This window comes from Myripristis murdjan, chromosome 17 (genome assembly GCF_902150065.1).
Source record: "Myripristis murdjan chromosome 17, fMyrMur1.1, whole genome shotgun sequence".
Lineage (NCBI taxonomy): Eukaryota > Metazoa > Chordata > Actinopteri > Holocentriformes > Holocentridae > Myripristis > Myripristis murdjan.
In genome coordinates this window covers 35,027,862-35,051,524 of record NC_043996.1, presented here as the reverse complement: position 1 = coordinate 35,051,524, position 23,663 = coordinate 35,027,862, and the positions used below count along the sequence as shown (strand labels likewise).

General features: G+C 41.9%; 1 protein-coding gene across 1 annotated transcript in view; it reads right to left on the bottom strand.

Annotated features, from left to right (window-relative positions):
- The window catches only part of LOC115375421 (uncharacterized), a 70,799-nt gene extending 47,923 nt beyond the window's left edge, over window positions 1-22,876 (bottom strand). Inside the window, exons 1-5 of the mRNA XM_030074810.1 lie at window positions 22,849-22,876; window positions 21,382-21,442; window positions 20,927-21,134; window positions 17,674-17,870; window positions 11,120-11,208 (exon numbers count right to left, since the gene is read on the bottom strand). Of these exons, the coding sequence (XP_029930670.1) occupies window positions 11,120-11,208; window positions 17,674-17,870; window positions 20,927-21,134; window positions 21,382-21,442; window positions 22,849-22,876 (583 nt within the window). The remainder of the gene's footprint in view (window positions 1-11,119; window positions 11,209-17,673; window positions 17,871-20,926; window positions 21,135-21,381; window positions 21,443-22,848) is intronic.
- Between the last annotated feature and the right edge of the window lie 787 nt (window positions 22,877-23,663).

The following is a 23,663-nucleotide window of genomic DNA, read 5'->3' as shown; positions in this document are numbered from 1 at the left end:
CTGCCCTCCTTTAACAGCCACTGCTGAGGAGCCCTTGAGCAAAGTGCTGAACCCCTGGTCAGGTCTGAATGTGACAAACCGGATCAGGGACAAATCCACTTTCAACGTTGAGTTCAGAGTTAAAGCAGAAGTTTGTGAATCTTTGGAAAGTGACAGACAGCACGTCTCATCTGTTGGACTCATTTCAACTGGAGGAGGAATCTAGGATACCGCCTCTTTCTACCTCAGTGGCTCAAATAAAGCAAAAGAAATCAACCTCTGACAGTCATGTTGGCAGCAACAGCAGAGAAACACATCATGAAGCCCAAATATGACACTTGTTCAATAATTTGGACGTGTTCACCTCAGCTGACACATTCAACAACACACACAGGTTTTTGTCACAGCACTTTTCACTGTGGGGGGCAGCAAGATCTTTGGCTCAGGCACCAGACTGTATGTAACAGGTAAGACACAAAATTATTCTTTCCTTCATTTGTTTTCTTGTAGAAGTTGAAAATGGGGCTTTAGGTTTGTTTTCTGCTGCTTTAGACTTTCCATGTCAGTGTGTCATCACTGGCAGACAATTCAATCTGCAGCCATTCATACATGAAAAACTAAATGAGTGTGTGAAGAACGTTTGTTTGGCTGGATCATTTTCTTGTGCATCCTAACATCTTGAAAATCTGCCAAGTGATTAGAGAAAGTCAGCAGTGCTCCTCTAATTCCATTCTGTGTTATCACAGAATGGAATACAGCCCATAATAACATAGTGTGTGTTGCTGGATGCTGAAGTTCATGTATTAAGGATCAGTAAATGAAATGTGCTGCTGTTGGAAACTTGTGGCTGCTTTTCTTCTCTCTCTTCTCTGTCCTGAAAGAAATGGAGGCATGAAATTATAGATGAATTATTGTGGAGGCTTTTCCTGCTCGGCTCATTAGTCCACTATTTGTATCAAATCTACAATTAATCAAAGTCAGTCTCTGTGATGAACATGATTCTTCACAGTTTGTTTCATGAAGCTCTACTCTCAGCCTCAGCCCTTCAATGGGAAGACAAAACTCTTATTCACTGCATTGTTTTCAACGGAAATTTTAATTACCAACTCGAGAATTTAATAAATAAATGACAGCATAATATTTCTGCAGCCTGTTGTAAAAATATCAGTATTTTCTGGTTTCTTGTGTGATTTTCCCAGAGACAGTAGTAATCTCCTTCAGCCGTTGTTTCTCCGTGTGATTAGAAACTTGTGAAGGTTGTGTTCTCTCTGATCTGATTTGGCGAGGAGTTCCACAGTTCAGCTGCTTCAACTGAAAAAGCCGTCTTCCCAAACTGTGTTGATGTGTGTTTGATACAACAGCAGTACAATGTGCCAGCAGTACAGTGTCTTACTAACTGACTTTAATCTCAGATTTTTGCAGTCAAAGTAAAAATTTTAAAATCAAATTCAGAATTGTCAAATTAAAGTTTGAGTTGTGACCTTTCCAAAAGCCAGACTGTATGAGATGAAGTGGATGATGACCAGCGCTCTGATGGGCTGTGACATACACCCAGTAGAAAGAAATCTGCAAAAATCACCCTTGTTCCACTGTTATGATACCTTAAATAATAAATTATAACAATGACATGATACATTATTGATAGTAAATATATTTTATATTCCATGCATTAGAAAATATATGTAGTATGGTATACGATTGTAAAGAGACTTAATGGTTAAAGAAAGGCTCAAAATGAAAATTAAAAATATGTATATTTTCATGATACATGAAGATGAATATATACATATGTTTTAAAATGTGATTAGATATTTGATTTTTTTTTTGTTATGAGACAGAAAAATAAATATGATAGGGACTAAATGTTTTTTTTTTTTTTTTTTTTTGGTTAAACATTGAAAATATATTGGGCGCACCGGTGGCTCATCGGTAAAGAGCGCGTACCAGGGCTCAGTCCTGATCACAGCGACCGGCGTTCAAATCCGACCTCAGGTCCTTTGCTGCAGGTCATCCCCTCTCTCCCCTGCCCTTCCTGTCTCTCTCCCCTGTGACTGTCAAATGAAACAGAAAAGCCAGAAAAAAAAAAAAATCTTCAATAAATAAATCTTTTAGGAAATATGTTTGTTTTGGAAATGACAGCAGATACATTTTCTTTTGTTAAACATTGTAAAAATATATGTTTCTGCCACATGATAGGTTAGAGCAGTTTTTAGTATTTCACCCCGATTCTGAAAAAGTGAAGAAAGTCCATCATCAATAAGAGCTGCCAGATATCTGTAAGAATAGATGAGGGCGTCATCTGCATACAGACGTACATTTGTGATTCAGATTGTTAATCCAGATGGACAGAAGAAAACAAGAACAGAGCCAGGAGCGACTCTTGGGGAAAACTTGGAGCAACATTTAATCCACTTGATGAGAGCCTCACAAAGACTGACACAGCATCCAGCAGCTTCCTGAGCCCAGACTGATCACAGGACAAGACACAGGCAAGTCAAAACAGGGTTTTCACACTGACTGTGACTGTGTGCTGCTTGTTGCTCTTGTCAAACCTCAGATCGTCCAGTTGTGCCGCCCAAAGTGAGCATCTACCCAGCGACCAGAGCCGACCTGAAGGGGAAGAGCTCCCTGCTGTGTCTGGCCACATCCATGTTTCCTCCTCAGGTCCAGTTCTCCTGGAGGACACAGGAGAACAACGGGCCGACTTCTGAGGGAGAGCGAGTGGAGCTCAGAGAGGAAGAGCACGCCGCCTCCATCATGCTGATCGATCAGCAAGAGCTCATCACGTATCAATACATCTGCTCCGTCAAACACCAAGGGGGCACGGTGGAGGCCATGATAAAAGGAGGTAATGAGGAAACAAACTGTGGGGTTGATTAGTAAAGTGTGCCGTGTTGCTGTGCGTCTCAGTCTCTCAGTGATTTACCAAATAACAAAATAGAAATAGTGTAAAATAAGTTGAATTGAATGCGCTGCGTCTGGAGTCTGTCTGAAAAGCAACATGTCTTTCAGAGCAGAGACAGCAGCCATGAAAAAGATGTTAGAGCCAAGAAACAAGAAAAGCTTCTGCTGCTGTTTCTTCCCAGTTTTTAGCAGCAGGACTGGCAGCGGGCAGCTGGCTTAGCTTCATCCACCAATCCCAGGCTGTTCCTCAGCTCTGATGGTCCCAGTGGAGGGAAACTGTCCCGAGAACGCAGCAACACACCGCCTCTGAGCTCCTCACACACTGTGCACAAATAGCTTTCATATGAGGAAACACATTTCCTGCTTTCTAATCGTCCAGTCTCCAGACAACAGGCAGGACGCTCACTGTGGGACTGTGGGGCTTCAGGCTGTAAATGAATGACGTTGCTGCAATATTAAGATTCTGTTTCTGTCCACACACAACTGAGATCTGATCTCAGTGGGACCAAGATCCATCCCTCACGTTCCATTTGAGCCGGCTGGTTGTCTGCACCAAGGTTATTCTAGCTCACTAAAACTAAACTCACAACTAAAACTAGTTGTTAAAAAGGATTTGGGTTAACGGAAAGAAAAATAAAAACTAGACTTTCAGGAAAAATTGAAAACTAACTGAAGTGATATTGTGTTTTTACAAAACTATAGTAACCTCAGTGTGTGTGTGTGTGTGTGTGTGTGTGTGTGTGTGTGTGTGTGTGTGTGTGGTCTCCCAGTGTCCTTCCAGTTCCAGTGCAGGGTGAAGCTGCTCTCTCTGGTTTCCACAGTGATGATAGTGAAGAGCATGGTGTACTGCTGTGGACTCTCTCTCCTGATCATCCACAGAAACAAGGGACCTGCTGACTGACTGTCCTGCAGCGCCACCTGATGATGTCATCACCGACTGTCCTGCAGCACCTCTTGATGATGTCATCACTGCCCTCCTCTTCCTGCGGTCTGTCATGGAGCTCCTCGTCTCTCCAAATGCTTCTGTGGTCTTGCTGCTGCTTGTTCTAAAGGTTCCAACAGAGAACAAACAGGAAACTCCTGGTGTCAAAGGCTCTGAATCAGCGCTGCTCTTTATGTGCTTCAGTTTTGGTGACGCTGTGTTTCTGTTGTGTTTGCTTTGTTGGGAACTGATTCAAAGAGCACTTTTCATCCATCACATGTAAAATCAGTCAGTCTGCCTCATAGCTCAGTTCACCTGTATGAAACACGCAGAAATCATAACAACTTCATGTCATGTTTTCCTTCTTTGTCCAGGTTGTGAGTTTGGCAGTGAACATGTTTGATGTGTGGACATGCAGAATGGATTTTAGAAGCACAGCTCTGTCTGTTTTCACCAAGAAATCTCATCCATTAAAACAGTTCCTGCACAGAACTTTCACTGTTTTCATTTGTCTGTTTCTACGAATGCTCACTGACTTCATCAGTATTGTTATTATTATTATGACAACAACAATCACACTGATAATAATGATAGCGATAATAAGACTGATAACAATAATCAGAATGATAATAATAAGAGTGATAATAATGATAGTGATAATAATAATAGTGATTATAATGATAGTGCTAATACTGACAGTAATAATAATGAGAGCAGCAGAGGCAGCAGTGGTGGCAGCAGCTGTGTGCAGCTCAGCGGTGAGGACACATCAAAGCTGCAGTGTTGACAGTGAATCAACATTTGACTTCCTGCTGGGGGACACAGAATGTTCCAGACAGGCGCTGTGGCTTTCACAGCAGCTTCTGTGCAGCCTCCGCTCCGTTAGCTGTGGTTTCTCATATCAAGAAAACAACTGCTGCACCTCTTGGTTCTGCTCAAGAGCCCTTCCAGGAAGCCCACCGCCCACTTCAACACACAGCAATCATACTCTCATATATATATATTATATCTATATCTCTATCTCTATATATAGATACATATATATATACCAACATGTATGCACTGGCAGTTATCAGATACCCCTCCGGGATCATAAGCTGGCCAAAGGAGGAGATAGAAGCCACAGATTTGACCCCTCTGGTGCATGGCGGTCACTGCAGTGGACAGCTGGTTAAAAGTCATTTTCTCCTAAATGCAGTGGTTTCTATGGTGGAATTGCATATCAGCTGTTAGAATGCTCTCTGCTGCTCCCCTCCATTGAGCTTCATGCAGAGACTGTCAGTTGTTGTTGCTGAAAACATATTAATACCAGTATAATGACATGGTAATACCAGTCCTGCATCTTAAAGAAGTATGGAGACTCACAAAAATGTTCATTACTCAGAAGAGTAAAAACACATAAGAAAAAAATCTGGACTCAGGCTTTCATAATTCATAAAGGAGAAGTACAGGAGAAGAAAAAAGAAAAAAATATATTAATAAAATTCTGTGGCTTTTTAATTGGTTAATTAATTAATAACATTAACAGTAATTCAATTCAAATATAAATGTATGTATATATCATATACGTAGGACACACACACACACACACACACACACACTGTGATGTGGCACTTTATTGAAAAGGTCGATGCACATGAATTTTACAGAGCGATCACATCTGCAGCCACAGAAGAACCAACAGAACAGAAAATTCATCTCATGTTGGTTTTTGTTCAGAGGAGAATTTCACAACCAGGAGGGGAAACATTTGTTATGGATCCTGACCTGGAAAACAGATTTTATCAGTAAACAAAAGCTCATGATGTCCTTCCAAAACATGGAGAAAATATGACGAGTCCATCAGCAAGAAATCAGCCAAAGACTGGAAGGAACCAAAGAAAACGACCAAAGAATTAGAAAGAATTCATTAAAAAATTACAACAAATCAAAAATACAATTATAATTTCATACGATCATATTTTAAGTAAATTACTTTGAAACTTCGCAAATTTAGCGTACAAAAAATATATACCATCACCAGAAATAACAGAAAAAAACAAACAAACAACAAAGAAAATTATCACCAAAAATGACAAATGAACAGGCGAAACTAAAAGTGAATTTTGAGAGTAAATTGCCTTTCCAAAATAAAAGCCTTTCAAAGGGTTAAACATAAAGTGACAACGTTTCCAACGACTGAGCAAAACAGGAAATGCAATTAACTGATGACACTTCGCTCAGTGATGACATCATCAATCGGTGCTGCAGGACAGTCAGTCAGCAGGTCCCTTGTTTCTGTGGATGATCAGGAGAGAGAGTCCACAGCAGTACACCATGCTCTTCACTATCATCACTGTGGAAACCAGAGAGAGCAGCTTCACCCTGCACTGGAACTGGAAGGACACTGGGAGACCACACACACACACACACACACACACAGACACACACACACACACACACACACACATATTGATGCACAGGATTTATCATCACATCTAATGTGCGTGGCCACACACACGATCCCACACAACGTGCACTGAAATGCTGAGTGTGTGTGTACAAAAGCAGCAGGACACAAAGCACCAAGCACACACAGAATAAAACACATAGAAAGAACGGCAAAATAAAAACTGGCTGATAAAATGAGAGGAAAGTAAAGTAACTGGCAACTGGAACACAAATGAAATTGAATGATGTGCAAATGGAATCATGTGCAACTAATGTGTGCAAAGCCACATACGATGCAAAGGTGCAGATGTTGATGCTTGACATTATTGCAGCAGTTGAGTATGAAGAGCTGCTGTCAGTGCTCACAGTGTTACTGTCAGACATCAGAAGAAGAAGTGAGATGCTGCTGTGCAAATGTTGAGCCTCCAGTCTTCAGGAAGCTGCTGCACATCAGTCCAACGTGCTGATGGAAGTGAATTAGCGAAGGCAGCAGCTGATCTTACCGTAACTTTGCTCCACGGCTGGCGGCTCTGCTGTGTCTGTGACTGGAGGGATGGAGGTTGCAGATGCTGGAAGCTCTGAAACACAACATGAGGGACATGTTGGAGGGAAAACTGTCATTTCTCTGCTCCTCTTGGCTTGTTGGACGTGTTTCCAGATGAAGCTAAATCACTGCTGAACACATGCAGCTAGAATTCATTACCTGGTGGTATCTTGGCCTCCACCGTGCCCCCTTGGTGTTTGACGGAGCAGATGTATTGATACGTGTTGAGCTCTTGCTCATCGATCAGCACGATGGCGGCGGCGTGCTCTTCCTCTCTGAGCTCCACTCGCTCTCTCTCAGGAATTGTCCTCTTGTTGTCCTTTGTCCTCCAGGAGAACTGGACCTCAGGAGGAAACATGGATGTGGCCAGACACAACAGGGAGCTGTTCTTGTTCGAGTCGGCTCTGGTCGCTGGGTAGATGCTCACTTTGGGCGGCACAACTGGACGATCTGAGGTTTGACAAGAGCAACAAGCGGCACACAGTCACAGTCAGTGTGAAAACTCTGTTTTGACTTGCCTGTGTCTTGTCCTGTGATCAGTCTGGGCTCAGACCTTTTACACAGACCTGTAGGGGAGACTGGGGTAAGATGAGCCATTTTTCATATTTAGGATCACTACATCAAGGCAATCATAGTTTTGTCCCTAACTAATATATCTGCATATATTTCAGGATGTTGTGCATCTCTTCAAACAAACAGAATGAGTGTAAACATAACTGTTTCTATAATATAGCATGTCCAAAAAAAGTGGCCTCATGGCACAACTTACCCCGTGTATGGGGTAAGTTGAGCATAGGGGCGGGGTAAGTTGAGCCGTATCCCTACTCACCCCCCACCTTCCTCCCCACGTCCATCCCACCCCTCCCTCACCTTCTCCCTCCCTAAATAACAGTCACTTCTTCACATTCATGTGTATTTTTATGTATTAAACACAATTCAGCAGGTACAATAAACAGCTGTTTTAACAGGCCTTAAACTGCACCTGGGAAGAGAACATTAACAGCTGTGTTTTTGGAAAGAAAACACTAGAACACTAGTTTCTTGGTGTCCTTGCTGACAGTAAGGTCAGTTATGAACATATGAACATAACACATTTGAACATTGAACCAAAATACACTTACCTCATACACTTAATATGTAATTAATATTTATTTTATTTTTATTTTTTAATTAATTAATTAAATAATTTATTTATTTTTTTATTCATTCAATATTTCATATTTATTTAATATTTAAGACATTTAGGCTACAGCCAAAATACACTTATTAAGTGTATGGGGCTCCGGCTCAACTTACCCCTGGCCAAATGGCTCAACTTACCCCAGAGCTACCATTTCGACTTTTTTAGTCCCCACAGCTAAAATGGTGCACTTTTATGCTAGGTTTATGACCTCATGTTGTAGCTCATAGATACCACAACTGATGTATAAAACAAATTTAAAATGATCTGTTTTGGTCTTAACACAATTCTCAGGAAACTGATGATAGACTGAATTCACTTTCAAGGGTAAAAAATGTTTTTTTGGAAATAAATGTCTAACCACTTTACCCATGTGGTTCTTACCTTCACAGACTCCACAAAATGATGCCTTCCTCCTAAATATTTGGTCAAATGATCAATGTTTTTTACCGTTTCTTAGCAACAGGGGGTGGCTCAACTTACCCTTTGGCTCAACTTACCCCAGTCTCCCCTACCAGGCCATTACTGTGATGACAGTTACTGTCCAACATATTTACAGTCGGTCGATTTAAGATTACAGTACACCCTTTTTTCTAACGTTAGCTAGCTCTCTTATTTTGACAGAAAACGGAAGTGCGGCAAGTTATTGTGCAGCTAACTGTTTCCAAAAAAAAGCGTCTTGTAGCTGCTACCTTCTTACCTGTGTTGGATTATGGTGATGTTTTATATATGCATGCCTCTGGTCAGTGTCTTCATATGGTTGACACAGTGTACCTTGCATCCTTAAGGTTCATTACAAACTGTAAAGCTCTTACTCACCACTGTGAATTATATGCTCGGGTGGGTTGGCCAGCTCTGGCGACCAGTAGGTCCACACATTGGTGCATTTTATTTATAAGACTATTCTTGAGCTGCTTCCGCCCTATCTATGTGATCTCATTGCACAGAAAAACACCGGATTGTACTCTCTGCGTTCACAGGAAGTCTTTCTGCTCTCTGTCCCAAATGTCCACACTGAAATTGGGAAGAGGGCTTTCAGTTACTCTGCTCCCTCGACGTGGAATTTGTTGCAGAGTGAACTGAAACTAAAGGAATTGGTGTCAATGAATGTTTTTAAATCAGTAATGAGAGATCGTGAATTGAGGTCCATTGAATGTCGTTGTTTTTAGCACATCAGTGTTTATATTAGTCTCCCCGAAAGCTCTGTTTTATTCATCTTTTGACTTGCTTGTATTGTACTGTTGTGTTGTTGTAATGTTTTTTGTTTGTCTGTTTGTTTGTTTATCTGTTTGTTTGTTTGTCTGTTTGTTTGTTTGTCTGTCTGTTTGTTTGTTTGTTTTGTAGTGATTTTCTCTTGTGATTTTAACTCTTTCTGTCGTTTCTCTGTCTGTAACTTAGGGTTTTTGCTGCTGACCGTCTTGGCCAGGTCTCCCTTGAAAAAGAGATATTTAATCTCAATGGGATTTACCTGGTTAAATAAAGGTTAATAATAATAATAATAATAATAATAATAATAATAATAATACTAAATACTAATAATAAAAATAAGGTGAATAGCCTTATTTTGGGTTACCTCAATATAATGCAAATAATCGCCCCGGCGGTTATTCGGGTGGGCGTTTAATACGCAAAATGGGTGCAGACCCGAAGCGTTTAAAAGAACCAGGCGGCTATTTGCGACCCGGCGATTAATTGGTGAAATACGGTATGTCCTATCATATTTATTTTCTTGTCTATTGGCAAAAAAATATTATCACATATTAAAACATATTAATATATTCACCTTCATGTATCATATAAATATACATATTTTTAATTTTCATTTTTAGCCTTTTTTAACCAGAAAGTCTCTTTACAGTCAAATAGCATGTGAAATATATTTTTTAATCAAGGGAACATAAAACATATTTACTAACATGTATGTAACATGTCATTGTATTCATTTATGATTTAAGGTATCATAACAGTGGAACAAGGGTTCTGAGTGATTTTTGCCGATTTCTTTCTATTGGGTGTATGTCACAGCCCATCAGAGCGCTGGTCACCGTCCACTTAATATCATCCAGTTTGGCTTTTGGAAAAGTCACAACTCAAACCTTAATCTGACAATTCTGAATTTGATTTTCAAATGTTTACTTTGACTGCAAACATCTGAGATTAATGTCAGTTAGTAAGACATTGTGGTGCTGGCACATTGTGCTGCTGTTGTATCAAACACACATCAACACAGTTTGGGAAGACGGCTTTTTCAGTTGAAGCAGCTGAACTGTGGAACTCCTCGCCAAATCAGATCAGAGAGAACACAACCTTCACAAGTTTCTAATCACACGGAGAAACAACGGCTGAAGGAGATTACTACTGTCTCTGGGAAAATCACACAAGAAACCAGAAAATACTAATATTTTTAAAACAGGCTGCAGAAATATTATGCTGTCATTTATTTATTAAATTCTCAAGTTGATAATTAAAATTTCCATGCAGCAAAACAATGCAGCAAATAAAAGTTTTGTCTTTCCATTGAAGGGCTGAGGCTGAGAGCAGAGCTTCATGAAATAAACTGTGAAGAATCATGTTCATCACAGAGACTGACTTTGATTAATTGTAGATTTGATACAAATAGTGAACTAATGAGCCGAGCAGGAAAAGCCTCCACAATAATTCATCTATAATTTCATGCCTTCATTTCTTTCAGGAGAGAGAAGAGAGAGAAGAAAAGCAGCCACAAGTTTCCAACAGCAGCACATTTCATTTACTGATCCTTAATACATGAACTTCAGCATCCAACAACACACACTATGTTATTATGGGCTGTATGAATATGAATCAATACAAGCAGTTTTCCTCCATCATGATCACTGAGTCCCAGACAGTGAATATCAGCCTGTGATAACACAGAATGGAATTAGAGGAGCACTGCTGACTTTCTCTAATCACTTGGCAGATTTTCAAGATGTTAGGATGCACAAGAAAATGATCCAGCCAAACAAACGTTCTTCACACACTCATTTAGTTTTTCATGTACGAATGGCTGCATATTGAATTGTCTGCCAGTGATGACAGACTGACATGGAAAATCTAAAGCAGCAGAAAACAAAGCTAAAGCCACATTTTCAACATCTACAAGAAAACAAATGAAGGAAAAATGAATTTTGTGTCTTACCTGTTACATACAGTCTGGTGCCTGAGCCAAAGATGTAGTACCAGTAGCTGCTCCCCACAGTGAAAAGTGCTGTGACAAAAACCTGTGTGTGTTGTTGAATGTGTCAGCTGAGGTGAACACGTCCAAATTATTGAACAAGTGTCATATTTGGGCTTCATGATGTGTTTCTCTGCTGTTGCTGCCAACATGACTGTCAGATGTTGATTTCTTTTGCTTTATTTGAGCCACTGAGGTAGAAAGAGGCGGTATCCTAGATTCCTCCTCCAGTTGAAATGAGTCCAACAGATGAGACGTGCTGTCTGTCACTTTCCAAAGATTCACAAACTTCTGCTTTAACTATGAACTCAACGTTGAAAGTGGATTTGTCCCTGATCCAGTTTGTCACATTCAGACCTGACCAGGGGTTCAGCACTTTGCTCAAGGGCTCCTCAGCAGTGGCTATTAAAGGAGGGCAGAGGTCACATTTGAACAAGGAGCATGTGGACTTTGTTGTGCTCTAAACTGGCTCTCTTCATATCTATGGAGCAGAGAGTTTGCTGTTGCTGTTGGACACCATGTTTGGTTTTGCTCCACTGACCTCTGAGGTTCCACAGGGATCAGTTCTAGAGCCTTTTTATATTTGTCTCTGGGAGATTTATTACATATTGTGTAGCATCGTAACACAAACACACAAGGTCCCTCTGCAGCCAAACTGGCTCCTTCCTCACAGCACAGAGCCGGCAAATTTTAACATCTGTCACAGAGATGATACTTATCATATCAAACACGACAAAATTTAACAGAGCACTTCAGAACACTGGACACAGATTATGGAGTTTACTGTATTGAGTAACCTTGTAATATAGGGGCATGGATGAGGTGCACAGAATAGAGGCACAGTGAATGAGCCGAACACACAACTCAGCACTTTTTGGCCCCCACTTCTTTAGTGAATGTGGCGCTCCTGGGACAGGCAGAGCTTTTTCCTTGGTCATCGCATGTTTCTGTCATAATTTATTATTTATGTGAGACTAACAACTGAAATTTACACACACACACACACACTAACAAAATCGAGTTTCATTAAAATATGAATTTCACAACTGGAACTGCATGAGGGGCGTTGCTCTACGGACTCTACTCTATGGACCAGCAATGATCTTTCATTGTCTGTTTTTTTTTTTCGCTCATTTTCTCTTTTTTGTTGTTCAAAATAAAACTTTCAAATCAAAATCAAATCAAAAGATAATTAAAACCTCATTTTTTATTCGTATCGTAATAGTTGTGGGGGCGGGGCCTGTTTGGATGGCGGCCCCCCCGCCTTACAAATCCTTCTCATTCTGCCTTTAATGTTAATTAGCGTTCACAAATCAGCCTGTTTTCATCAAAAATGTTTCTTTCTACTTCATGAAATTGTTGACACGCTTTAGAAAAATATCATTTATGTCCACTTTGAAATAATCTCCAGTTCCAGGGCAGAAGGGGGCGGCATGGCTCAGGTGGCAGAGTGGTCGTCCAGTAACTGGAGGGTTCCCGATTCAATTCCCGACTCCTCCACAGTGTGTCGATGTGTCCTTGAGCAAGATACTGAACCCTTCACCGCTCCTGATGGACAGCTAGATGCCTTGCATGGCAGCCTCTTCCATCAGTGTGTGTGTGTGTGTGTGTGTCTGTGTGTGTCTGTGTGTGTCTATGTGAGGCAAACTTTGTAATGTGCATTAAGTGGTCAGTAGGCTAGAAAAGCGCTATAGAAATGCAGTCCATTCACCATTTTATTCCATTTAACGATGTGTTGAGGTGAGCGTTGCCTTTTCATGCACGTCCTAGGTGAGGTGACGTGTTATTGTCGGTACGGTGTCACAGTAATAAATGTCCCATCAGCAGGTGATGGAAACATGAACAGGTTCTCACTTTACACAAACACATGGGCTCAACCCGTCAGGCAAGGCCATGAGCTCAAATCAAGCTCTCTTCCTGTGGTAAACAGGGTTTGCCATCTGTTCATTTCTTGGTTAACGCTGCAGAGTTTTTGTACAGTGACGAGCCAACACGTCTGCTGTTGCTGCCAACATGACTGTCAGAGGTTGATTTCTTTTGCTTTATATGAGCCACTGAGGTAGAAAGAGGCGGTATCCTAGATTCCTCCTCCAGTTGAAATGAGTCCAACAGATGAGACGTGCTGTCTGTCACTTTCCAAAGATTCACAAACTTCTGCTTTAACTCTGAACTCAACATTGAAAGTGGATTTGTCCCTGATCTGGTTTGTCACGTTCAGACCTGACCAGGGGTTCAGCACTTTGCTCAAGGGCTCCTCAGCAGTGGCTATTAAAGCAGGGCAGAGGTCACATTTGAACAAGGAGCATGTGGACTTTGTTGTGCTCTAAACTGGCTCTCTTCATATCTATGGAGCAGAGAGTTTGCTGTTGCTGTTGGACACCATGTTTTGGTTTTGCTCCACTGACCTCTGAGGTTCCACAGGGATCAGTTCCAGAGCCTTTTTTATTCTCTCTAGATGCTTCTGTTAGCACTTATCCACAGGTTTGGCTTCATTTCTTATCAGTGTTCCTGTCTCTGGTGACTCTCAGCTTTAGGCTTTATGTTGGTCTGACCTGAGGGGTTTTAGACAGTAATGTGTTTGCAGCACAGCTGTGTGTGTGTCATTACAAAGTGGACAGTCCACAGTTTCCTACAGCTGAACCCAGCACCGGCAGGGGAGGACGCCAGGCAGATTATCCCTGCAGGCAGTTTGACGGCTGCAGCTAAACTTCCTACAGAGACATTGTGACCTCCTCAGCCTTCCAGATAAGCAGCAGAAAATGAAGATGCATGAAGAAGCCGTTTGTGTGGCTTCAGCAGTGTCCTGGACGAACCAGATGACAGCTGAGATGGGAGCTCATAGCTTCCTATCTGCCCAAATCAACTTTTTTCTAGAAACAAATCAGTCACCAGACACAAGACACTGTATCCTTTGGGAATCAATGAAAACTTATTTACGCGGACAGATAATATCCTATAATCTAAGTATTAACAGAAGACAGTCACCATGCCTTAATGAGTTCATCTCTTTGATAAAAGATTTGGATCATAGAAATTCAGAGGCTTCATCTGCCGATCTCAGAAGGGAGAGAATAGGTTTGCTAACAGAATTTGACACCCTCTCGTCTGGAGCTGCTGAGTAGCTTCATCTTAAATCTCGCCAAGAGTTTTACGAGCATGGCGAACGGGCCCGCAAACTACTATGCCATGAGCTAAGACAATCCGCTGAGGCCAGATTTGTTGCGGAGATATACACTCCAGGTGGAATAACCACAGATCAAAAAGGCATAAATGAGCAATTCAGAAAATTTTATGAGGACCTTTACGTCACAGGAAATTGCGATAATACAAAGTTAGCTCAGTTCTTCAGTTGTCTCAAAATACCGACAGTAGGCCAACAGGATGGGACAGATCTTGATAGCAGCATCTCAGCAGCTGAAATTGATCGGATAATTAAGCGGATGAAGAGCGGTAAAGCTCCAGGGCCAGACAGCTTCCTGATTGAGTTTTTTTAAAAAAAATTCACCGGCAAACTAATTCCCCTTCTAAAGAATGTGTATGCTGAGGCACTTGAGCATGAGACACTTCCCCCTACAATGACCCAGGCCACCATTTCAGTTCTTCTTAAGAAGGGAAAGGACCCTCTGAAATGCGAATTGTTTCAGCCTGTGAGCCTACTCTGCTGTGATTACAAGATCTTAACCAAAGTTCTGGCTAGTAGATTGGAGTCTGTTATGCATACAGGGATACATCCAGATCAGACTGGTTTTATTAAAGGGCAGCAGCTTTTTGGTAACATATATAGGCTTTTTAACATTCTTTATTCTCCGGAAAAAGCACCGACAGCAGACGTTTTGCTCTTCCTCGATGCCCACAAAGCATTCGACCGGATTGAGTATGAGTATCTTTTTGCAACTCTGGAGAGGTTCGGTTTTGGACTGGCTTTTTGTTCCTGGATAAGGGTCCTGTATGCTTCACCACTGGCCTCGGTCTGTACTAAGAAAACAATCTCCAATTATTTTCCTATATGTAGGGGTACCAGACAAGGCTGTCCCCTGAGCCCGCTCCTGTTTGACCTTGCCATTGAACCGCTTGTGGTTGCATTATGGAGTGCTGAGGGGCTCATTTGATTGGTTTAAGGCTGTGTCAAACCCACTCCATGCCTTCTCTACTCCCTTTTGCTGGTAGGAGGGACGGTGGAGTACTTGCGCCAGCGCACACAGCGTGCCAAACAAAAAATCCACCTGGCCACACCCAGTTGGTGAAGCACAGGTAGATAGATAGATAGATAGATAGATACTTTATTCATCCCGCAGGAAATTCGCACTGCTGCGCCCCCACCTCGCCCGGTCTGTGAAACTAGAGCCCTAAGAGTTTATTCTTCCCTGTTAATGACCAGGCTCAACAGATGTCCTTTGAGGCATATCCATTAATAGAAACTCGTGACACTTTTATATATCTTGGTGTATCAGTAACCTGTAAATACAATGATTTATTCAAACAAAATTTTAAACCAGCCCTACAGAGGGCCAAGCAGGAGCGTGGCCAGCACTGCCTATATCACTTGCTGGCAGGGTCAGTTCTGTCAAGATGACAGTTATGCCTAGGTTCTTATTCTTGTTTCATACAGTACCTGTTTATATCCCAAAGTCTTTTTTTAAAAAGAGTTAGATAGATCCATATCCGTCTTTGTCTGGAATAAGACCATCCCACGTATAAGAAGGGCACATCTTGAGAAACAGAAAGAGGCTGGAGGCTTAGCACTGCCAAACTTTCTCTTATTGGGCGGCTAATATTTATAAACTGACATACTGTGTCTCTGCATCTTATGAGGGGGATGGACCTGTATGGGTCGAAATGAAACAACATTCCACCCTTCCTGTGTCCCTTCCTTCTTTAGTATGTGCACCACTTCCATTCGGTAAACAGTGCCTTACAAACAATCCCATTGTGAGTGGCTCACTTCGAATATGGTCTCAATTTAGGACCCACTTCAAACATAGACAGGCTATACCCTCTCTCCCAAATTCGGCTAATGCACTATTTCTGCCCTCACTCATTGATACAGCGTTTAAGTTGTGGTTCAGGAATGGTCTGACACGGGTAAAGGATCTTTTTAAAGATGGTGTGTTCATGTCTTTTGCACAGCTTGTAAGTAAGTATAATATTCCCAGGTCACATTCATTCAGATATTGGCATGTGCGCACCTTTGTTCGGAAGCATTTTCCTTTCCGTTACTCCTGCCAAATGACTGGATGGATGAGTGGTTGGATGGAGATCCAGATCAAAGTGGGGCGGTGAGCAGATTGTATGAAGGTATTCAAATGATCACCTCTCCATCACTTCATAATATTAAGGCAGCGTGGGAGGAGGAACTGGGGTTTGAAATCTCAGGTGGCTCCTGGCAAAGTGCAATTAAGAGAATACATTAAAGTTAAATCTGTATCAGACATGGTTTGCTCCAGCTTAAGGTGCTCCACAGGCTCCATTTGTCTAAAAGTAGACTTGCCAGGATATATCCGGATGTGGATCTGACCTGTTCCCGATGCTGTCAGGCTTTGGCCACCCTCTACCATATGTTTGGGCATGCCCAAAGTTGGTACAGTTTTGGTCTTCAATTTTTGACACATTTTCCTATATCTGTGACAAGGAGATAAGCCCTGCTCCTGAAATTGCGTTATTTGGTGTGATCCCTGCTGAGGTGGCAATATCTGGTGCACAATTGGATGCCATTGCCTTTTCATCCCTGTTGGCCAGGCGCCTTATTTTGTTTAACTGGGAGTCAGTTATGCCTCCTATGCACAGGCGCTGGGTTGGGGATGTAAAGGCACATTAAAAAGTTGAGAACTTGAAACACTCTATCAGGGGATCAACCCAGAGGTTTTACAAGGTCTGGCAGCCATTTTTGAACTACTTTAACTTGGAATTCCTGGCTAGAGACACTGAGACTACTACTTAATTGACCACAATCTCTGTAACATGTCAGAATTTGTGTTCGTTATTTTATTTTATTTTATTTTATTTTATCTTATCTTGTACATATACAGTATGTACATTTTCTGTTATGTATGCTGTATGCTTATGTCATTATTGTTGCTTTATTTTTATGTTACTTGTGAATGCTGTCTGTGGCTTTGTTGATTGTATTGTATGTGTTTGCAGTTTAAAAAAAACAATAAAAATATTTGGATAATAATAATAATAATGAGATGGGAGCTGAAATATGTGAAGCTGGGCTCAAATCAAGCTCTCTTCCTGTGGTAAACAGGGTTTGCCATCTGTTCATTTCTTGGTTAACGCTGCAGAGTTTTTGTACAGCGACGAGCCAACACTTCTCACTGTGGAAAACATAACAGGCACAGTAGTAGGTGGCTTCATGCCAGGCTTTTACTTTGTTGATCACCAACTCACAGCCATTTGTGTCTTTTACAGCTGAGAAATCATTTTTTTGAGGATGGCCAAAATTTGAATTGAGTTCACCAGTTTTTTTGTGAATGTAAAGAATCACTTTGAATGTTTCTGTCTCTTTCTTCTGGTACCAGTACACATAGTTGCTGTAACACTGGTCAGTTCCTGTACATCTGAAGGAGACTTTCTCATTGGTTCTGCTGGTCAGTGATAACTGGTCCTGATGCAGCTGTGCTGCCATGGCAACCCCTGCTGTGGAGAAAGGGACAGGTAAATGAAGGTGAGTGTGCCAGAGTTTGCTGGATGCTGATTGGTTGGAGACACTCACCTAAACACAGAGAGCACAGAGCAACACTTGGCAGTGAAAGCATTTTGTCCAGTGAGGTTTCCTCTGTTGAAGCTGGGTACAAGTGGGGCTCCGATTCAGCCGAGGCCAAATAAGGACGGCCGCTGACATCACATGAGGGCGGCGTGCTTTCTAACGCCTCCTCAAATGATTGACAGCTGAGTGCGACCTATGGTGGAGGTTTGCGTGGCGTTGGAGCTTCTGGAGGGCGGAGGATTCATACGGCACTTTTCAAAGCAGCTTCCATCCTGACTTGTGTGTGGACCTCCTCCCCCCAGGATCCCAACCCCACTGTGACTGAGATCCTGGCCTCTCCCACAGAAAAACTGTGTGTGTGCTCAGTGGGAGCTCTGCTACCTCACTTTCACATGATTTGTCTGGCTGGATTTGGACCTCAGCAGCTCTTCACCTCTTCTAGAAGCTGCACTCAGTGCAGATGTTGTTTCACACTGAAGTTTGACAGAAGCCCGTCTTGGGTTTCCACCTGCACACCTTTTCTTTGTCTTTTCTGGATCTGCTGACATTTCTGTGTGTGTGTGTGTGTGTGTGTGTGTGTGTGAATGAGAAATAAAAATGAGTAAAGACATGTTGTGTGCAACATGAAGTCAGCTGTTGTCGTGTCTTAGAATTGGTGATAAAACAAAGCAACATGATGACAGAGAAATGTGTCCACAGAAATGGCCTTTATTCATGAAAATCTCATCAAACAAGGAAATCTGACATGGATGACATCATGTGGAAAATATAACATACATGTTGGGAAATATACATACATTACATAGGATATATAGAACAGTGTAACATATCTATAAGACATGTTTGGTCCTAAATGATCAAATGTGGTCCCTGTTCCAGTAAAATGGACAAACTGAGTCAAGTCACTTTGATTTGTTCATTTAAAACCAACAGGAGTCCAGCCAAAGTGAAACACACACACACACACACACACACACACACACACACACACACACACACACACACACACACACACATGCACTCACTTAGAAATTACAGGTTTTTCTCAAAGATCACTCAAATAAAATCAAGGTCAGGGTCAAAAATACCATTTCATTATTAGGGGCCAATAATCAGCAAAATGTCAGAGAGTAATTCCTGGAGGGGACATGAAAAAATTGCTGTCTGGCACGACTTGCTTTTATTCTGTACTCTGTCTGTTCATGCTCATTTCATGTAAATTATATTGCTGTGAAGCACTTTGGGCTGCAACCACTGTATGAAAGGTGCTATATAAATAAAGTTTATTATGACTATAATAAGAATTATAATAATAATATAATAATAATAATAATTGTTGTTGTTGTTGTTCTTCTTCTTCTTCTTCTTATTATTAATAATAATTGTTATTTTTACTATATCTCCCTATCTCTCTCTTACGCTTCTTTGAAACTTGCTGTACAGTGTTTAGCCCTCAGCATGTTCATGAATTATTATTATAAAATATAAAATATGTTAAATAATGGTATTAAAAGCAATAATCTTCTAACCAAATGTCTTTGCTCACTGTTCTGTTTCCACTACAGTCCATCAAAGCAGCTTTACAAGAACTAGAAACTCAAAAGAAGCTCTAAAACTAGAGGAAATACCTTGAATAATCCAACTACATCAAACTATTCTTCAAAAAACACATTTATTGTAGTGTCAACAAAAAACAAAGCACGATATGGCATCAAATAGTGACATACAGTATATGTTTGAGCTGTACACTGTCCCTTTGAGATCAAATAAGAAACTGAAATGAAACTATGACACAAAATAATGCAACTTAAAATGCACAGCCCTTATACATTTAAATTATAAAGTGTAACTGTGGGCCGATACAACATCAAACTCAAAGTACAAATAGCCTACTTTAGATAAAAATAAAAAAACATAGATATCCGTCTAGAGACAAATTCTGACAGACTTTTTGCCTTTTTGATTTTTGCCTATGATCAAGGTCACACAAAAATCACATCAAAGATGAAAAAGTCTCCCGGGAAATTCTCAATTTCAAATTCACTATAGATTATTTTTCAATGAATATTAAACATTTTAATATCCACTGTATGTTAACCCAGTGTCTGCTGTTTTTTCATTTTGTCATTGAATGTTTGTGTGAAGACGTCATATTTCAAATGTGCATGAAAAAGTGAAATGTGTGAGTTTTGCTGTTTGCTGCTCAGATTAAAGTCAGGACTCAGTTATCAAACAGGCTGAAGTTTGGTTTCTTTCATTTCTTCAAATGTCATTCACATGAACTGTCAGCAAATCCCAAACTAAAGCAGAAAAACACAGAATCCACAAGAACATGAGTTTCCTGTGAAAAGCATCAGCGCTGTGTAGATATGTGCCGACTATATTTAACAGCTGGAAAGTGAAATAATCCACAAGAAATATTTGTCACGTCAGCGCCTTTAAGAAAGCAGCAGAAGAAGAAACGGAGCAGGAAAAAAGCGATTCCAAAACAATCCAAGTTGAGAATGATCCAGGAAATGATTTGTCCAAGAAAAGTGTCTTTGTCCTGATGGAAGTGAGATATTTCAAGGTGCGATCAGTGATGCTGGACAACAAACCCAAATAAAGACGATCCCAAGCTGCTTTGTGAAGAAGCTCCAACAGGAGGCTGCACACTTCAAAATGTGGCTTGTGCTTGTGTTGCTGTCAGATGTGGAATGAGGCTGCGCTCTAAGAAGCGTCCTGAAGCCTCGTCAGCAGCACTAGTGAGGGATTTGTCAGCCGCCACACTGGACCGTGTGTGGCTCCCACTCCAACCAGTGCAAAAGCATTGTTTGGCCTGCTGGCTGAACTGGCCTGTGTGGTAAGAAGAGGTAGAAATGCTGCCAGCTGTTTCCTGTGCTGCTCTCTGTGCTGCTGAGCTCAGGATGTGTTGAATGAAAGCATTTTAGTGAAAGTCCCAGCCTGACATGATCCACGGCTTTATTCAAACTAAAGGACGTCCATCTGAACAAGTCCGGCGGCTCACTTTGAGCCTGTGCTGCCGCTGCTGTGAAACGGAGTCATTATCCAGAGAAACTTACGGCGCTCGTCGGGGAGACGCGTTCCCTCTGCGGTCCGGCCGCCGTGACCTCTGACCTCTGACCTGTGACCTCCACAGTGACGTAGAAATGAAGGAGGAGGCGACACGCGAGGAGCCGGAGGAGCCGCAGAGCGATGCCGTCGGGCCGCAGGTGAACTGTGTCTGTGGGACTCTTCCTGCAGAGCTGCCAGGAGGCGTTCAGGGCCCTCCTTCACAAACACACCACACGCTCTCCACTCAGCACAGAGCCCCTCTGCTGCCCAAACACCACAGCGCCATCTAGTGGAGGAGCTGAACACAGACCCTGCCCCACACACTGAGCAGAGCTGCACTGGAAAGCAGACAACATGAAGTGGAGAGTCAACAGCATCATGGAAACGTCCTGCAGCACTGACTCACTGACGGCTCCACTCCTCATTCAGACCAGGGCCTTCCAAACTTTGTCCTGCTCCTCACCCCGAGCTGACCTGCAACAAGCCGCCGGCCCCGTCTGAAGAGACTCTGCCCTGCAGAGACCCTGAGGTCCACACAGATTTGGCTGAGACAAAAGCAAAATGGAAAGACAAGAAATGTGATCCAGCATCACTGAGCTGACCTCTAAACACATCATTTTAATATCAGCACATGTATACAGTCAGCTCCATCAGTATGTGGACAGAGACACAATATTCATCATGTTGGCCTTGAACACACCTCAGTGGATTTGAAATGGACTAATCAAGACTGAAGTGCAGACTTTCAGCTTTAATTTAAGGGGTTAAAGAAAAATATGGCATTAACCTTTAGGGATTACAGTCAGTTTTATATTCTAGTTTTATATTCAGTTTAAATATCAATTTTATATTCAGTTTTATATTCTAGTTTTATATTCAGTTTAAGTATCAATTTTATATTGAGTTTTATATTCAGTTTTATATTCAGTTTTATATTCTAGTTTTGTGTTGCTGCTGTGAGGATGAAGTCGTCCTGTTTGTTGTCAACTTGTGGGCCTGAAAAGCCACAGAGAGGAAACAGAGAGGGTGGAGCCAGGCAAGGTATTGTTTCCATTCCTGTGTGTGTGTGTGTGTGTATAGTTGTTTCTGTCTGTGACCTTAAGGACCCTCGTTCAGTCCTGGAGTGTGTAATAAAGTGAAAAACACACCAGTATAATAATAATAACATCATTCATAATAGTGATAATTATGATTTTTTTATTTGTTTATCTGAAGCTCTTTGAATCTACTTCATTATGAAATCTGCCGTACAAATCAGCGACTTGACTCGACTTCTCTGTTTTTTATTGATTTTAAACCAGTTGGTGACGACGTGTGTGTGCAGTGAGAACTTCAAGAAAATCTCCAGCAATAACACACTGGAGAGAAACTTTTCATTCAAACTGTGAACATGGTGTATTTCACCATGAAAAATGAATCAGCCTGTCCTATGGTTTCAGTTTTATAAGCAACATAAACAATAATTGATGCTGATTAATAACTGGGGTGACTGGTCTGGTCTGAGCAGCAATAATAAGTCACTGCAGAGAAGTCTTTGAGTTCAGAGCGGGACAGAAAAGCTGTCAGCATGATGGAAAATGTGGTGAAACTGTTGGTTGGTTTTCTAGTAAAGGCTGAGCCGGTGTTTCCTGGGAGCAGAGGCGGGGCTAAACCACAGTTTGATTGACAGCCGCTTGGCGCCGCGCAGCAGGAAGCTTGTGCTCTGCGGTGTTGGTCGGCCTGTTGGAAGGAACAGATGGAGGAAGCTCAGCTGATCTGCTCTGTTGTCCATCACTACAAACACACAGCATCACATGGTCTTTCCACCGCCTCCCTGTTGGTCTCAGAAAAACACTCCCATGCTGCTGGAAGGCTCTGACACCAACACTACATCCAGCAGAGCAGCACATCCACCTCACCTGTTGGTGTGTGACCAACAGGAGGATCTTACTGACGTGTTTGAAAAGCTCTGACACCATAGGTCCCACTCAGCTGTCAATCATTTGACGAGGCGTTAGAAAGCACGCCGCCCTCATGTGATGTCAGCGGCCGTCCTTATTTGGCCTCGGCTGAATCGGAGCCCCACTTGTACCCAGCTTCAACAGAGGAAACCTCACTGGACAAAATGCTTTCACTGCCAAGTGTTGCTCTGTGCTCTCTGTGTTTAGGTGAGTGTTTCCAACCAATCAGCATCCAGCAAAATCTGGCACACTCACCTTCATTTACCTGTCCCTTTCTCCACAGCAGGGGTTGCCATGGCAGCACAGCTGGATCAGGACCAGGTACCACTGACCAGCAGCACCGATAAGAGAGTCTCCTTCAGATGTACAGGAACTGAACAGTGTTACACCTATGTGTTCTGGTACCAGAAGAACGAGACAGAAACATTCAAACTGATTCTTCATATTGATGTGAGAGACGGTACAGTTCATAAAGTTTACAACCATCCTGAAGAAGATGATTTCTCAGCTAAAGGGAGAGGGAGCAGCTGTGAGTTGGTGATCGACAAAGTAAAAGCCTCCCATGACGCCACCTACTACTGTGCCTGTTGGAAGAGAGTTTCCCACAGTGAGAAGTGTTGGCTCGTCGCTGTACAAAAACTCTGCAGCGTTAACCAAGAAATGAACAGATGGCAAACCCTGTTTACCACAGGAAGAGAGCTTGATTTGAGCCCAGCTTCACATATTTCAGCTCCCATCTCAGCTGTCATCTGGTTCTTCCAGGACACTGCTGAAGCCACACAAACGGCTCTGAGCTCTGAAGCTT